Source organism: Centruroides vittatus, unplaced genomic scaffold (genome assembly GCF_030686945.1).
Source record: "Centruroides vittatus isolate TY-2023 unplaced genomic scaffold, ASM3068694v2 contig_955, whole genome shotgun sequence".
NCBI lineage: Eukaryota > Metazoa > Arthropoda > Arachnida > Scorpiones > Buthidae > Centruroides > Centruroides vittatus.
In genome coordinates this window covers 2,151,199-2,169,912 of record NW_027122634.1, presented here as the reverse complement: position 1 = coordinate 2,169,912, position 18,714 = coordinate 2,151,199, and the positions used below count along the sequence as shown (strand labels likewise).

The 18,714-nt window shown below is 28.4% G+C and overlaps 1 protein-coding gene across 1 annotated transcript; it reads left to right on the top strand.

Moving 5' to 3' along the window:
• The first annotated feature begins 100 nt into the window (after positions 1-100).
• LOC136985150 (all trans-polyprenyl-diphosphate synthase PDSS1-like) lies at positions 101-17,196 on the top strand. Its single transcript, XM_067282357.1, has 7 exons — positions 101-264; positions 372-461; positions 7,536-7,667; positions 10,191-10,271; positions 10,622-10,735; positions 16,802-16,882; positions 16,945-17,196. Exons 1-7 carry the CDS (start codon positions 142-144, stop codon positions 17,083-17,085), a joined length of 762 nt encoding a protein of 253 aa, XP_067138458.1. The 5' UTR covers positions 101-141; the 3' UTR covers positions 17,086-17,196.
• The last annotated feature ends 1,518 nt before the right edge of the window (positions 17,197-18,714 follow it).

The window sequence follows — 18,714 nt, the reverse complement described above, 5'->3', positions numbered from 1 at the left end:
ATATGCGAGATCATCTTATAAGCAAATAAATACATTATATTAAATTGGTTATTGTTATTTTTCAAATTATGATTTGTTTTTTTTTTTGGTTGAACATTTAATTAAATTTTCAAAATTACTTTTAGTTTATTGGACTCTCAAATGAAAGTAGCAATGACTTCAGAAATGATTCATATTGCAAGTCTCTTACATGATGATGTAATTGATGTTTCTGGAATACGAAGAGGTAAACCTAGTGCAAATACAGTTTGGGGACAAAGAAAAGTATGTTTATTATATTTATATAAAATTTTAACCATTATTTTTATAAAATTAATTCTAATTAAATTATTAATAATTGATTGTTTAATTAATATGTGTGTTTTTTCTAGGCAATTTTTGCAGCGGATTTTATATTATCTCAAGCAGCCAAAATACTTGCAAAAATAGGAAACACAGATGTCATAATTCTTTTATCACAAGTTAGTAGAATTTAAAAATTACATTTGTATGAACACGTTATATATATGTATATGCATACATACATTACATACATAAATACATATATATATATGTTAGGCTCAAAGATCAAAATCACTCATTGAGCAAGAAAAATGACCACAACGCTTTGTGGTCATTTCAAAATGGCTATGAAGAGAAATTTTTGTCATGGCATTTGTAAAAACAGCTACAATACGTTGTGGTGTTTAAGAAAATCCATAACGCATTCTGAACATTAGCTGATGCAACCACTATATGAAGGATAGGTTGTAACTTGTCAACAGGTGCATTGCAAACACTTGTGGAGTTTGTATTGTGTTCATTCTTGACAAGTACTGCCATTTCTAGGGTAATTACCCTTTTCTAGAGTAATTTCAACCTCTCAGAGTAATGTTTTGGGTAGTCTTATATTTATGGTAAATCTTGGGTAAAACTACCCTGTGTTCTGATGTTATTACTCATTGTGCCACAAGTTTCACTGGAAAAAGTTTTAGCCTAAAACCATTCTGTTTTTCCCTATAGCTAGTTTTTAATTAATTAATGAAATTTTAGCAATACAATAATTAATGAATAGCAACTTTGTATTTATTTCTGAAGTTGATTTAGAGTTTATTTATAAAGTATGATTATTGACAACAGTAATTCAGTTCTTTTGAATTCTAGTTACATTATTGTTCTGCATTTTGAAAGAATAATTTTGTTGATAATGATGTTTGTAATTATTCATTAATATTATTCACTTAAAAACTTCTTTATTCTTGGCTTTTAATTTATGAATTAATTAGATGTATTTCTTGAACTGTTTGTCTCTGTCTGTGTCACTGTTTATCTGTGTGAGCAATTTGTAGACATATTTGTGTTTAAATTTATGGTCTCATTGAATTTTCTTCTTTTATCTCAACTGTTATTTGGAAAATTTTCTTTTTCTTTTTTATATACTTTCTCAAAAACCTGTTCCATCATGTTTTATAGAAAAATTTATAGAAGTTTACATATTCCTTTCAAATGACCATAAAAGTTTAACAAAACAAATTGTGGTGCCACTGCATACAGATCATTCCACCACTGAAAACACAACACATTTAGTTTCATATTCAGTTATTTTTATTTTAGAAATAGTAAATTAATAAAACAACTTAAATTTATATGAATTAATAATTAAGAATATTTGATCCAAATAACAATGTGCAATTAACACAGTGTCTTCCAAAGCTTTAAAAGATTCTTACCTCTTGCATTGCAAACAAAATATACAATCATATTGATGAACACAGCATTCTTACAGAATAACAAAAAGGCTGCCATAGAAATCACAAAGGTTGCAAAAAACAACTACTCGTTGACTCTGTTATTCTATGGCAAGCTTATAAGCAACACAGAACATAGCATACAATGATTACAGAAAAGCATTCAGCAGTATCACACACACTTTGCATCTAAAAAATTCATCTCCGACTAATTAGTTTCCTTGGTTTTACCATGCTTCACTGGAGAACAATATTACATCTTAACCTCTGTAACACTCACATAAAAACAAATCAAATATACATTAAGCAAGGACTTTTTCAAGGAGATTCCTTGAGTCTTCTTTGGTTCTGCCTTGCACTTAACCCCTTATTGAACAAAACACAAAATGGTTACAATATCAAACACAACAAAACAATAATGTTCACATTATCACATCTCATACATGGATGATATCAAACTTTATGCATCCACACAAAATCAGCTTCATCATCTCTTACAAACTATACACACATACTCAAATGATATACAAATGGAATTTGGTCTAGACAAATGCAAACCACTTCTCATTGAAGAATGAGTTCTGAAGAAAGGAGACTGTACTCAGAAGTGGAGATATTATTGAATGTATGGAAGAGGGTGAGTTTTACAAATGTTTTGGATTCCAACAGGCCAAACTTACAGACCATGCACAGATGAAATAAAGATTAACACTCAAATACCAGAATAGATTACATACAGTACTAAGAACACACCTAAATGTAAAACATATTAAAGCTATTAATACATATGTTGTCCCTGTACTCACTTATTCATTTAGAGTTATACACTGGATATGCACAGATCTGGAGCAACTCCAAAGAAAAACAAGAACAACACTTACTAAGCATAAACAATATGATCTGAAATCATTAATAGAAAGACTAACTTTTCCCCATAAAGAAGGTGGCCCTGGCCTGACTAATATAGTTAATCTGCAATACAAACAAATTTTGAATTTCTGGTCACTGCAGGAGTTTTTCCACGAAAACAAGCAACATCAAGATTACATAAAGTAATAACTCTGGCAGACAGTAACCACACACCTTTAAACTTACACTCTGAGCATCTGGACATAGCTCAACATATAAATAACATAGACACCTCTAAGCAGTCATGGACTCAAAAGGCACTTCATGGCAGGCATGCATATGACCTAGCTCATGACTATGTTGACAAAACTGCATCAAACTATTGGCTGACTAGGGGCTGTCTGTTTGGAAGGACAGGCTTTTATGTTTGCTATTCAAGACTAGGTCATAAACATAAAAAATTACAGAAAACACATCCTAAAGGATACATCACTCACAAATTACTCTTGCAGAAAATACCACATTCTGCCAGAAACAATACAACTTATAACCTCTGGCTGCAAGCTCTTAACACAAACAGACTATTTACATAGTCATAATCAAGTAGCAAATATAATACATCAAGAGCTTGCACACAAACACAGATTATTAAACACCCAGGTACTATACTACAAATATGCTATGACAGAACCATAATCACAGATAAAACAATTCATCATAATAGACCTGACATCACTCTCATTGACAAATGCAGTAAGATCACTTATATAATAGACATCTTTGTTCCAAACACTCATAACATAAAAAATGCCCACACTGAAAAAAATCAACAAGTACACTACTTGTTCAAGAAATAAGACAGATGTCGAGGATGGATAAGGTATTTATTGTATCTGTTGTCCTCTCTTCTGCTGGTGTTATACCACATACATTACACAAGTCTAAAAACATTAAACCTTAATAAAAACAAATACCATATATGGCACTACAAAAAGCTGTAATATTGAATACATGCAGTGGTGATATTCAGCGTGTTCGCACAGGTTTGGCCGAACTCATTGGTAAAATTTTCAGTTTCCTAAACCTTGTTAAACACACGTAACATTTTTCAGTAGTTTTGTTTCTTTTAAAAAATATATTAAAATATATGTATTATACTCTGTAACACTACTAAACTAGAGCCTTATACCCCATTTGCACCAAGCATTTCAATCTAGATTGTGAGCAAGGTTGGGGACTATGCCTTGATGCAATCCCTCTTGACCGTTTCAATGTCAATTGAAACGAGGTTTAATCGCGATAGATTCAAGAGAGTTCTTGAAACTAGATCCAGTCATAAGAGAGACCTCACAATCCGTGAGATAATACAAGATGGCTGTGGAACATGTGTCGGGCTATGGACAGCGAAATAGAAAGGATATTGTATTTCAAGAGATGATGACATCTGTCTATTCGAGGTGAAAAATTTCTCTGCCTAAAAAAAGGGGGGGGGGTTGATATCATTAACATACTATTGTTACCTGGTCTTCGCCCAGGGCCCCCCCTTACGTTCGAAATACGCCACTGATTATTAGATATATTGAAAAAAAAGGTATTGTATTTATTTCTAGCCAAAACTTCCATTTTGTTTCTTGGTGATTGTTAGGGAAAAATTTTCTGCTAGCGAACCCTTTGTTAAATATTTCGAATATCACCACTGAATACATGTCACATTGTTAGGAAGTTTCTAGATGTTGATACACATACTAACAACACAGAAGCTTGATGTAACACTTGGGTAGCTATTGCCTTGACTTTAGTCCAGCTTAGTACTTGGAACCAGTATCAGCTAAGCATGATATTTGCAAAACAAATAATAATAATAATAATGTTAATTTTGTAACTTTATTATACTGTATCTTCAATACTCTCAAAATCTACTATAATTTCATATGGATTATGTGATGGAGTAGGTTATATGCTAATTTTTAAATTCCAGTCAGGAGTTATGATAAAAGAACATTAACAGTTCAAACAAATATTGAAATAATTGATGATATGTTACTAAATTAAAATAAAACAAGCAAAACATGTGAAAAAATCCTGTTTAGAAGGTTACAGCAGTTTGAACAAAATTAAATAGGAAATAATTTTAAAATTGATGATAAAATTATTTTCTGTTTAATTTTTTTTAAGTTTATTTTATTTTATTGTTGTTTTTGGGCTGCAATTTGAAAAAATATAGACCTATAAATTCCCACTGTTGTCAGTCTGTCTGTCTTTTCTTAATCTCAAGAATGGAGTTAGATAGATGAAAGACAAGACCAGATATAGAAACCTTAGAGGCAGGAAGCCCCAATTAACTATATAAGAACTTCTGATGCAAACCAGAAGACACGTTATTTCAATTCAAAACTTTCCCTGAAAGCAGTTAATAGATGACCAGCATGACTATTGTTAAAGGAAAAGTGTGATGTACAGGGACAAGATACTACTAATTTGAGGTAGAGAGCATATATTTTAAAATTAAATAAATCAAAAATATGATTACAAATTGCAGTCTGACATTGTGAAGATGTCACAATAAATAATTGTTTGTTGTTATTATTATTGGATAAAGGAAATTAGTCATAAAATAAAAATGATAAATTGTATGTTTTTATTTTTACACTTTATGAACTGCCTCAATTATGTAAATCAACACCTGTAATTGAATTATGGGGGTGGCCAGTGAATACAGTTTGCTAATGCATGCTTGGATTGAAAGTTATTTAATATTTTAAATTTTATACATGTTAATGAATGTAAAACAGATTTCTACATTACACAGTTTAAAAAATAAAGTGAAATGAAATTGAAATTAAAGATGACATTATTATTTTGGATTAAATATAATAATTATTAGTTAATGTATGTATAAGACAGATTGTTTACTTTCAGGAAAATTATTTTATATTAATTACTAATAGGTAGCCAAACTAACTAAATAATCTGGAAATTAATTTGGTTTTATAGAATATTTGGGCTTGATTGTTTATGTGTATCTACAATGATTTATTAACAGAAATGAAAGAGAAATTTTAATATTAGATATAATATTAGAATTTAATAATAGAAAGCAATATTTTAATACTGGAGATAGCAATTTCTAAACTGCATATCAGTAATTACCTTGCTTTTATTGGTGCTTACTGTAGAGTTTATAATAAGCAGGTTGTACAAAGGTTTTATTTTCATTCTTGCAATTTTCATTGGGATAAATGTTGTCATAGGTTATCCACGTGAAATTATGGTACTTTTTTTTATAAAAGGTAAAATTGCTAGAGTAACAGTTTAAAACACTTCATTTTTTCTTGTTTATTTCATTATTGAACAAATATATGTAGATTAAATGATATAAATATAAATTTTGCATTACCAGATTCTTTAATCGATGTTCAAATTTCTTTCTACTAATTTAATATATAATAGACACAGAAATTTTATATATAAATTTTAAATTCATACATTACAGTATAATAATTTTGTTTTCAAATTGAGTTAGTTATATAGATAATTTGAATTTTCCATTATCATCAGATACTATAATGTTATATTTTAATATTCAGTACATATAATAAACTTATTTACTATTTATAAATTGAAAAATATTTTAATTATACTTAATAAAAATTAAAAAGTTAAAATTAGCATTTTTCTTTTGTTAACTGAATCCAAATAATTCTTTTCTTTTTTTTTAAACTTCAGTCTAAAATTATCTTAATTTTGTACTCCAATTATAACTTTTTAAAATTGTGACTGTTACATCAGCAATGCCCAAGTCAGGACTGACACCATCTGTGACTTTTGGCACACAGGAACCTTCTGAATAATTATCATACAAGCAGTCACATATGAGAAAACGAATGGGTTTAGGATGGAGGATAGAGTCAAGAGACACCATGCTGGAAAAACACATTCCACTACATATTTAACCATTAAACAACAAATATTTATTTTTCCCAATTTATAAAAATTTAAAAAGGGAATGAAATTAGTGGGAGAATCTGATCCTAAAAGCACACTGAAATGAAAGATAGAGCATTTACAAATTCGTACGTGAGTTGGTAAATACCTGGATGGTTAATGTTGATGATCATTGACTTCTGAAGGAGGGAAGGCTTGGTCCAGGTGAAGTTCAGGTATTTGTTTGTCAAGAGGAGCAGTATAAGTCCAGTGGAAAAATTTGAAGAGAGTTTGGGAAGAGTGGTGGTCGAGGACAGTGGGGAGGTTAACACACAAAAAAATAGGCTGGCGAACTTTGTCTTATCATCTGTCCTCTTGCTTTTTACTTAAGGTCTTCTCCTACCATTAATGCCCATGTTTGCTAAACTTGGTGGTTGCTCCAATCTGCAATTTTTTTTCTTTCATTTTCTTGATGAGTCATTTTCTATCAGAAGCTGTGTCACCCAAGGATGAAGTGTTATTGATGGGAAAATCTTACTAAGTTTCTTTACTACGTTTGTGAAATGAAATAATTTGAACAAAAATATATAAGAATAAAATTGTTGAACTTACACTAGCCTGGGTTTTCACAAAATATTTAATAAATGTGACAAAAATATTTAATTGCTTATTTTTTTAAATGATTCTAGACATATTATTTTTATTAAACTAATAACAGTCAGTTATGCTATATACAAAAAATCAAAACTGTTAGTTAACTTATACATTAATAATCCATGAATTAAAGTTTTTGCAAAAAAGTAAAAAGTTTATAGAAAGAATTGATTATTAATTTTTACTTAATTTTTTAAATGTAAATTATGTTTGAACCTTATTAATTAAATGTGAACTATGTATTTAAATTAAACATTGTGTTTTTATTAAAATTAAAGTTTTTATAAATCAGAGTAAAATATGTTTTAAAATTATTTATAATATAAATGTTAGAAAAATTTTTAAGTGATAAATTTAAAATATACATTTTTCTCCCATCAGGTTTTAGTAGATTTAGTTCAAGGTGAATTGATGCAATTAGGATCAAGAGAGAAAGATGATCAGCGATTTTCTCACTATCTTCTGAAAACATTTAACAAGACTGCAAGTTTAATTTCCTTTACTTGTCAATCTGTATGTCATCTTATTAAAATCATTACTTTTAATAATTTTAGAATTTTTCAAAAGTTATTTGTAGTTTTGTTATGCTAAACTTAATCTTTGCATGTATTCTTTAGAAAATTATTTATTTAAAACAAAAATACTTAACTTTAAAATTAGAATTATCTAAAATATTCAAACTAATGTATTTGACATAATTGAAATATGTTTTACTAAAAGTTGTTAGATTATTAATTCAATATGAAAAATTTTAACAATTTAAATCATAAAATTTTATAAAATACTATCACATTAACAATTTCTTAAACTGTCGTGGTTTTAATTCTCAATTATCTAGAATAAATACATTACATACTGCTGTAGAGATTTCTTTCATTGTTCTTGCTCATAGTTATGACGTTGGCATCATCATCATAGCCAACATTTTTAATTATTTACATAAATGTGAGTTACATAATTACATAAAGTAATATTTCAACAAAAACTAGAATTGAAAATATCAAACTAATTTAAGGAATCTACTTTAATGATTAGTTGTAGAAATTTAAAAAATAGCAGGCAGCATCAGCAGCAACGGCTTTTCTCAAAATAGAAATTAATGCATGTAACATATTGGGGATACCTAATTTAATAGTAATAGTTGCTATCTTATTCTTTTCTGGGGCTTTCTTCAATCTTAAATTATATCATGGTATGGATTTATGGTGACTACATAAATTAACATTCCACAAGATCTCAGGCAGGGACAGTTAATCTTTCTCTGACTAATCAGTATTTCATTATATATTAAATAAATCTTGTTCTTCAACAGTATACTATTTTATTTCTAGGAATTAAAACGAGTATTTCTTTTTGTGATTTGTACCATATGTTCTTTATTGCATAGATGTTTAAGCCAAAAATCATCAATTATGCACTGTTTTAATATTCAAAAGATAAGATAATATATGTAACCAATTTTGTATTGTTACTGTATGCTCCTATCTAAGATATTAGTTTTTTACAATTTTTATAGCTATTACATAATTATTCATTATTGCAGGGAAAATCATCAAAATTACTAGAATTTTTATTCAGAAATGAAGTGTTGGCATGTGAACTTATTTGTGTTTATGCTTTTCAATAAAATAATGTGTCATGAATATTGAATTTCATTTAATGATAGTTAATTTATAATAATGGCTAGATGGCTCAGGCATCTAAAGTATATTCTGACAGTTTTGAAGTACCTAGTTCTGAATTCTCAGTTTTATTGAGTTGATATGGCCTATCTCTCACTAATTGGCCTGTTACAGGCCTGGTGAATCTATAATTGGAATGAATAATGAGAAAAAAGTTAATATATAATATACAATAATAATTAATGATGATCTGTTTGTGATTATTCCTATTTTTATTTATAATTCAAAATTGCAATTTTCGAATTATTTTATTTTTTTAAATATATTTACAGAATATTCAGAGAAATGTATTTTTTCACTTCAATTTTCTCTGGTTTCAGATAAATCAGAAGTTTCAGCTCTAAAATGTTTTAAGGGATAAAATTATTTCATATTAAAAATATAAATAAATTCATACATATTTTTAAATATGAAAAATGCATTCAAATTCAATACTGATGTTTACAGTAATAACATTGATAAATGAAATAGTAAGCTTAGGATAAAGATGACAAGACAACATATTTAGTAGAAGTGATAATAGTATTCATTCAAGAATTTGTTAGTCACCAGAATAATTTTCAACAGAACTTTGCTCCTTTCCTATATGGTAAAGAAATAAACATTTTTTTACAGTACAGGAAGGGAGCAAAGTTTATTATTATTCTTTTTGATAGTAATTTTTCTGTTTGGATTATCAGCATAAACTCAATTTTAATTGCTTTACTTTCTTTTTTCAATAGATCAAATTTTTACTCCAAATTTTGCTTATAATTGCATTGATTAAGAAATGAATCATTCATATAGACTTTTTCTTAAATGGCAGCCAACTCTTTAGATTTGGTTCTACATTATCAGGAAATCAATCAAAAACAGGTACATGATGTTTAAATAATCTTATCAACTCTGTAATTTAAACTATCAAAATTACAAAAGCAGTAACATTTTAAGAAAATCATTTTTAATAATTTAACAAAAAATTTTGGAATACACTTATTTCATCTGCAGAATCTCATTCTCAAAAAAAAAAAAAAAAAGTTTAGTAAGAATTTTGAAGAATTGCATTCATTTGTTTACATATGATGATTACAATAATAATAATTATTAAAAATTGGTCTTTAAACTTAAGAATTTTCACAAATAACAAATACAAAATTATGATATTCTCCAATAAATTTATTAAATAGGTTTTGTTTTACTTTGTGTAATTGCATTTATAATATGTTATAATTTCAAAGGAAATGTAAAGCATATAGTAAATATTTTATCCTTTTATTATTCTGTCAACAGCAGTTTTGATATTTTAAATTATTGTTTATTATTATTGAGTTTTTAGTTTTATGTATTTAAGATTTAAATTCATATTAATTTTTAGATGGCTGTGTTAAATGAAGCAAATTCAGAATTACAAAATATTGCATACCAGTATGGCAAAAATTTGGGTATTGCTTTCCAGGTAAATATTCATAATGAAAAAGAGATGAATAAATAAGAAATGAATAAGAAAACTGTTTATACATAATTTTTTTAATAAAATTTCATTGTGTTTGCAAATTCTAAAACTTAAATATTCTATTCTGTTACATTTAGCTTATAATGAATAATAATCCATATTATTAAATTTTAATTTTTTAAAATTCATTTAATGTAGAAGTTTAATTTAAATTATATTCAAATTAGTAAACTCTTTCAAATTATGTAATTATGTTAAAGTTTTTTCTTATAATTTTATTCTCTTAAACAGAGAATATTTTTTAGTTCTCTCTTATTTTATATAATAATAATAATTATTTTTAATATTTTTAGCTTATCGATGACTTATTAGATTTTGCATCCAGTCAAGTGCAAATGGGTAAGCCTACAACAATCGATTTACAGTTAGGATTAGCAACTGCTCCAGTTCTGTTTGCTTGTGAAAAAGTAAGATTTCATGAACTTAATTTTTTTAAATGTTTATTGCTAATTGTTGTTGTAAAACAGCATATCATAATGGTTTATTAAATATTTTGAATTTGTAGTCAGTAGAAAAGAACAAAATTAATGTACAAAAGAACTAATAATTATAAAAACAAAATCCAAAAGCATTGCACTATTTTAAAATTTCTAAAAGTAACATTTTTCTTAAAAAATATTGCTAAAGTAGGATCACTTGAAATCAACAGTGCCAATGTTTATTGTTCGTTACTTCATTGTTTAAAAGCTCATAAATATTTAAAGTTCTATAAATAATATACAAAGATGTCTTTTTTGGGGCATCTCTATACAAAAATGAACACAAATTCACTATGCTCGTATGTATCTTTTGCCAGATTCATTCTGCAAATAAAACAAGTTGGCTCTTTTAAAAATTTAACCACCAGAGGAGCCAACTTGTGTTATTTGCCTATTTTTTAAAGGATGAGAAGTAGGTCTAAAAATAAAGGTTGACACTACTGATTTCAAGTGATTGTATTATAATAATTTAAATTTATAATAATATGTATATTAAATTTTTTAAAATGTTAACAATATATTAGTTTTGTATTACATATCTTATGAGCTATATTAGCTATTTGAAAATGCAGAGGTCTGTATTGTTTATTTCCATCTCTTCTCAAAGAACTCTATTCTGTTTTGTTATTAGGACTCAATACCAATATTTATTTTCAATGGTATTATTATAAATTAAGAATAGACAACTTTTGAGCAGTTAAAATTTTATATTGATATGAATATTTTTGGCCATATTGAATGACTACCTTCATGTTCCAAAGATTGAACTAAGATGAAATACAAATCTAGAGTACATGTAAACACAAGTGCATGTAAATATATAAAATATATTTATGTACTCTAGATTTGTATTTCATATTAGTTTAATTTTCGTTTTCAGCCATATAAATGATTCCATTCATTCAATTGAATATAAAGTTTTAACTGTTCAAAGGTTACCTCTTTGTAATTTATTTTGTGAATCAGTTGTTTCATAACATCATAATTCATTTATGGTAATACTCTCCTCATTCTAATAATTAACATATATTATTGGTTTTTTGACAATAAATCTTACAAAAAGATAAGCTATTTTTAAAATTAAATAATTCAGTTAAAAGTTAAAAATCATTCTTCATTCAAATCCATTTAGGCTGTAGATTAGTGGTCCACAACCTTTTCTGACACACATGACATACCACAAGTAAAAATATAAAAATTACAAAGTACTGGTTTACCATTTTTAATTGTAATTATAAACTAATTTCAAACATTTTTATATTATTAATTTTTTTTCTTAACAAATTAGAAATTATCTTGGACAAAGTATCACATAGTGTTAGCATGAAAAGCACATGATTGGGATCTCAACTCTGTGATCTGTATAGGTGATAGAGACATCAACTTGTTGCTTAACAAAACTAAGATGGTGACTGACATGTGACTCACCAAATTTACATGTGCACAGATGTATGAAAAGTGACTGCAAAGATGTGAAAATTTGTGACAGAACAGCTTTAAACATCAGTGGCAATAAACAAATAATAAGCAAATCATTGTCCTTTTTGAATCAATGTGTATTTCTCATATTCATGTGCTTTTTTCTCCTCTTGGAGACAGGAGATATCATGTCTAGATGTTTGATCTGATGAATATTACCTAAGTTAATCAATTACTAGTTTAAGTGTTGTTTTTTCATCTTGTTATTAGCTACCAATTCCATATTTAAAAAACTAAAAGAGAAAAATTGTTAGCAAAAGAAATTGGGCAAAAACTAACTTATTAATACTTAAGTAACATAATTCATTTTATTACATTTACATAGGTATAATAAAACCTATGAAAGTCAGAATTGTATGGGAGTCTATAAATTTTCTGGCTTAAGTGGATTTCTGTCTTATTTGCTTGGGAATAATTCCATACTTTTGACAACACAAGGACCAATAGTTGAACTTGTCTATACAACTGTTCACTAGACTGCACAAGAAACAATTTGAAAGTTTTCTATCTCTAGATTTCTAGCATTTTGTTTGCCATTTTCATGCAAAATGGCAAACAGAATGCTAGTACTCATGAAATAAACATATTTTTCTCTAATGCCAATAGACATTGACTTTTCTTTTATTATTAGTATTTGTCTTGTGGCTCAGAAAAGTATTTCATTGATTTCAATGAGCCTTCATATGGTTATTCTGGGACACTAAAAATTTCCTGTAAAACTATAGGTTGCATTTTTTATTCAAGAAAATTGCTATTTTGGGTTTTAATTTAAAATTCAATTTTGGACATAGGAAATTACTTGTTTTTTCAATATCTACCAATCGTCATGGATGTACAATCAGTTCTAAAAGAGCTAAGCCTTGAATGACAATAACTAGGTGAAATAAAAAATTATGAGAAAATTGAATAAGGGAATACTTAGCCTAGTCTTTAAGTTAAATCTAAAAATATTATTTTTATTTAGAAATTAAAGTGTTCAAGAATCATAATATTTACTTTAGTGAATGATGATCAAACAGTACAGAATATTTTATTCTAATGGTTGGTTATTACAAATGAACAATTTCAATCACTTATTGATAGTATGCCAATAAGAATAAAATTTTTAAAGACTAACTTTAGAGCAAATTTTTGTACATTTTTTCCTTTTGAATTTTGTATATTGGTTGGTTAATTATTGCAATCTTTTTTGCAAATAGACCAAAAATTTTCATTTTGAAACAAATCTGGTGAGTTTCATGGTCATGGTCAATCCAACAGCTTTATTTTTTAGATGTAAACCATTCTTTGGCTTGTTTGCTAGTATGAACTCCATCCTGCTGAAAGATCACATCATCAGATTTTTCATTGTTAGGATGAGAAATTATTTTAAAATATCACTATTTTCCATGTCCATATAGTCAAGTGAACGACACATCGTAACTTCAGTGGGGAATTTAATGACTCTTAAACAACCTGGATTGTTTATGATGAGTAATAGTTGCAGAGCACTGATCTCTACAGCATAAATGGATTTAAATGAAGAATGATTTTTAATCTTTACCTGAATTTTTTAATTTTGAAAATACTCCTATTTTTTGTATATTATTGATTAACAATCTGCATTGTTTCATATTTCAAGGGGGATAGTATATATTACCACCTATGGAATTTCAGGACTTTTGAGTATATATCTGAACCAAGAGGACCGAGACAAGTTCAACGATACCCTACTTTTGGACCAGACGAAAAATAAGAAAGTTATCATACTTTTTTAATGCTTTCATGCAAACGGCACCGTAGTTGCTAGTGCTGCCATCTCGCAGTAAAGTCTGCAAACAAATTTAAAAAAAGCACTCTGAAAGGCAACAAATTGCATGAACAGTCAAATGCCACTTCCTTTTGTTCAAGAATTACTGTGAATCAATAACTAGTGATGTTAAACAATTGGCGGCCTGCCGGCGGCTCCCCTTCTGGGGGGAGTTCGTTGGGAGCACAAACAGTTGAACGCCAGTTCCTTTTTTTTCCTTTTGTTCAAGCATCGTGACTCCTGATTGCGATAGTGCTCGTAGTACTAGCTCGCAATACTAGCCTACTGCAAGCGATAGCGAGACTGAGGGGCTGTAGCCCCGAGATGGACAAGCACGAGGGTGTGCGAAAAGGACTTAACTCGAACTGCATACGATCAGTGTGCTCGTGGATCAACATTTGCCTCTGTTGAAGGTATATATGGCCAACTTGCCGGACTGCCTGTTAAAGATGCGATAGCCTTAGCGGAGAGAGCGACGCAACTCCCAATCATCGCGCGATCGCCAAAAAAAGTATGATAACTTTCTTATTTTTTGCCTCCGGCCCAAAAGTAGGGTACCGTTGAACTCGTCTCGGTCCCCCGAGTTCAAATATATACTCAAAGTCCCGAAATTCCATAGGTGGTAATCTATAGTACACCCATTTCAAGCACCAAACTTTTCCTCCATAATTTAAATAAACACAAAACATATTTTTGTCACTAAAAATGTCTTTTTGCCATTGTTTGGATGTAAAGAACACACATTTTTTGGTCCAGATTAATCATTTTTCTTTTTAACTTTTGTCACTAGGTTTCTTTTCTGGTTCAGCTTCTTTATAACCTATCTCCTTCAAATAATTGTAAACCATTGTTTTTGAGACTGGGATTTCAATTCTTGTGACATCTGTTGCAAGCTTATATGTCTGCTTTGTTTATAATATTTCTAATTGCTAATTTTTGTCATATTTGAAGAAAATTTTTGATGATCAGAGTGTTTTTCAGCATTAAACTTCCAGTTTCATTAAATTTTTGAATTATTTTTTTGCACTTTAGTGAGGAAAGTGCATTTGCAGTCTATTTTCTTCATGTAAATCAATAATTTTGGCTCTGATCCAGACTTAATTGTTGTTTCTTGCCCACAATGTTTACCATGCTTTTGTGACAGTGTTGTATAAATTACAATCCAGCAATTAACTGTGATGTAATTTACTGCAATTATATAAATTGTAAGCATTATTATTTATAATTTGAAATAAATTAATAAATATTACCCAATCATTCTAAACATTTTGAACATCATTCACTCAAGTAAAGAATTATTACTCTTAACACTATTTTCATCTAAAAATATAGCTAATGTTTTTTCAAATTTTTATCTTGTTACTGTCATTCAAGTTTGGCATTTTGTGATAAAGTTAGTTGTTAGTTCAAAAAGTTTAGAATAATTTAACTGTATATATTAAAAACTGAGGATATTTCTAGTTTCAGTTGAAATCAAAAAAATTGTCAAATGTGATAGGCACTCTACCTTCTGCCAATTGTGTTCTCTCGCAGGAGGTTATTTTTCACTATATTCGGCTGAAAATTATCATAGTTTATGTACTTACAAATGAGAAATATAATTTTGTATAAGCTTTGCCATGAACTGTAATTTTGTGGATGCAAATCATAGGCCTGTGTGCCACTGTGTCAACCAAGTAACATTCACTCTTATAGGAAGGCAAAAAATGTTATAGCAAAATTCCAGAACAATCTAATGTTTTTAAAGAAAATTGAGAGCTCCACAACTGGATGCATATAATTAATATTCATACAATCATTCAGTTATTGGTACTTATACCATGTATATGATAGCATATCATTAAAAATATCTCTCACTTATAAACAGAAAAACGTTCTATTCTAAATGTTAATGACACAAAAACAAACAGTAGCACAATGTAGAAAGAATATGCTTTTCAGATAACTTCCTCCCATCAGTATATACAAAATTTTGCCAGAGGAGCATTGTAAACAAATAAGTAAGTAATGAAATGCTAAACATTAATCTTATAAAACTTGAAATATGTTTTAAGGAGCCAGTGAGACTTTTTTAAATATTGGAGATTGGATTTATATGAATTCAAAGACTGAATTCTTTAGTTAGTTTGTTTAGTGATCTGATTAGTCTCAAAAATTAATGTTTAACATTTTATACAATACCATTATTTAACAATAATTATGTTGTTAAATAATGGAATTTTATGTAACAGGAGTCGCTTATCTCTTAAGTACATCAAATGTTAAAATTTCTCTTCAGCATGATTTTAAATCACAAGTTTTTTCCACATAACAAAACAGAGCACAATTGTTTCTGCAGGTAGAACTTTTGAATAAAAAGTCTTTGAAATCAAATTGATCTATTGACTAGAAATCTCACTCTCCTGACCTAAACCAGTCCCTTTACATAACCCCTTTGGACTTTTTCTTGTGCAGTTATGAAACAACTGTTAGATATCTTTTAATCGGAACTGTCACTCAAGACATAACACCTTGATATTGTGAATAATGCATAGTATACATAAAAATACTTCTTATCTTTAAGAAATCTCAATTTTTGTATTAGTAATTAGGATAAAAATCTTGTTATTTTAGGAAAATAGATTGAAATTTACAGAGAATTGATTCTTGAACTTTTTAGTTTAAGAATCATTTTTTTTTTTTTTTTTAAATATAGAATTTCTACAAATTACAATATTTAATTTCAGTATCCTGAAATGAACAATTTAATTATGAGAAGATTTTCCAAGCCTGGTGATGTAGAGAAGGCATACAAAATGGTTATAAATGTGAGTATTATATTTAGAATTAAAAAATTAAACATGTATTTCATGATAAATTCATTAAACAGAGTGATGGCATTGAAAACACAAGATTACTAGCCAGAAAACACTGTGATGAGGCAGTAAAGAGTATATCTTCTCTAGACGATACACCTGAAAAGAAGGCACTTATAGCTCTCACACAATTTGTTTTAACAAGGACTCATTAGATTATAATGTATAGAATTTTAATGTTAATTATTTTGATGATGAAATGAAATTAGGTAAATATTAAATTGGAAGTTTTCTAGTTAATTTAAATAAAATTGTTAATTGTTGAATTTTGATAAATATATGATCATGTTTGATCAATAATATCATTGTTGTTAAATAAGAGGTTAATTAATATATGTCCAAATGACCTTTTTTTTTTTTTTTACTAATATTTAAACATTTTGATGTTTATATTTAGAATAATCATAAAACAAACCAAGGTTTTTTTTTAACACGAATAAATTTATAAATGAATTTTCTTTTCTATAACATTCACATCTAGTTGCTGATATTCTTCAGCATGCATAAAATTTGGTCACATGCCTCCCATACAAAGTTATGTAGTGGATAAGCAATTCATAAGTTGTGGTTGTCGGGCAAAATTTGCTATAATTCTCATTTAATTTATTGTTATTGTGCAAATAATTTTACCCGGAATGTGGTGCAACTAGTATTAACAAATTTTGAGTAGTTTTTGATGGCATTTTGCAGGAACAGAATATCATTGAGCACATTTGTTTGCTACACATCTGGAGAGGTTTTTTATTGTAGAATTTGGTTTTATAAATGATGTAAGGTATGGACAACAGTTGAAAATATATTGGAATTGCAGGCTCTCTGCCTATTCCTATGTCATTTCCAATTTTGTTTAGTAGGTAAATAAAAGTTTGTTTTGATTTACCATTGTATGCTCTGAGAGAGTTTTGAAAATCCCTCACATAATGACATCCATTGCCATTTCATAGCAATGAGCTTATCGTGATACTGTGTTATTACTTAAACACAAAAAGTAGGATAATTTCTTATAAGAAAAGCAGACTTATTCATCCTGTTTTTTAATATCCTGAGCAAGTTAACAAATGAGCAATTTGACACAGTTGATAAAGACCAATGTAGCCCAGAGTGATTACTGGCAACAAAATTTGGTCTTTCTTGTACAACCCATGTTTCATTGACACAGAAATTGGCCTTTTAATCAGTGCATAGAAACTCTGATCTGTAGAGATAGAAGTAGGGAAGAATCTTGTACTGTACCTATGAACACGAAAATTTTAACGACTGTAAAATATGGAAATACTTCTTTAACCTCGATTGCAAAGCTATATCATAACCAATTTGTGTGTCTTTCATATAGTAAAAATGATTTATGCAATACCTTTTGCCCATTTAATAAAATAATAAAATTATCACTTGTCCGTAGGTACAGAAGTTGCCTGTACCTAGGGACATGTAGGGCTGTCCCTAAGGACATAGAGAACAGAGACACACAGAAATGAAACAAAGCAAATATTAATAAAAATGTTTATTAATAAACTTTTAGGGTCACATTTTGAGCAACAGTCTTCATATGCAGTGCAATTTTCATGACACTACATAGATTTTGATATTTGTTTATGTCTTGCGGCTTTTCTTATAGATAATTTTCCACTCAAAACCAGATTTGCTGCAGCCATGACCAATTCTTCTTCAGGATTGGGTCTTTTTATATTTGTTTTACTTTGTGGCATCTGAAAACAATATTTATGCATGATGACCAAAGTAAATGTGAAAGACATGTACAGGACAGTCCGTAGGTACAAATTCTG

Coding starts and splice junctions, on each gene's coding strand:
- LOC136985150 (XM_067282357.1), top strand. CDS start 142: ATGAAAGTAGCAATGACTTCAGAAATGATTCATATTGCAAGTCTCTTA. Junction 10,736..16,801: donor TTCTGTTTGCTTGTGAAAAA/GTAAGATTTCAT, acceptor ATTTAATTTCAG/TATCCTGAAATGAACAATTT. Junction 16,883..16,944: donor CATACAAAATGGTTATAAAT/GTGAGTATTATA, acceptor TTCATTAAACAG/AGTGATGGCATTGAAAACAC.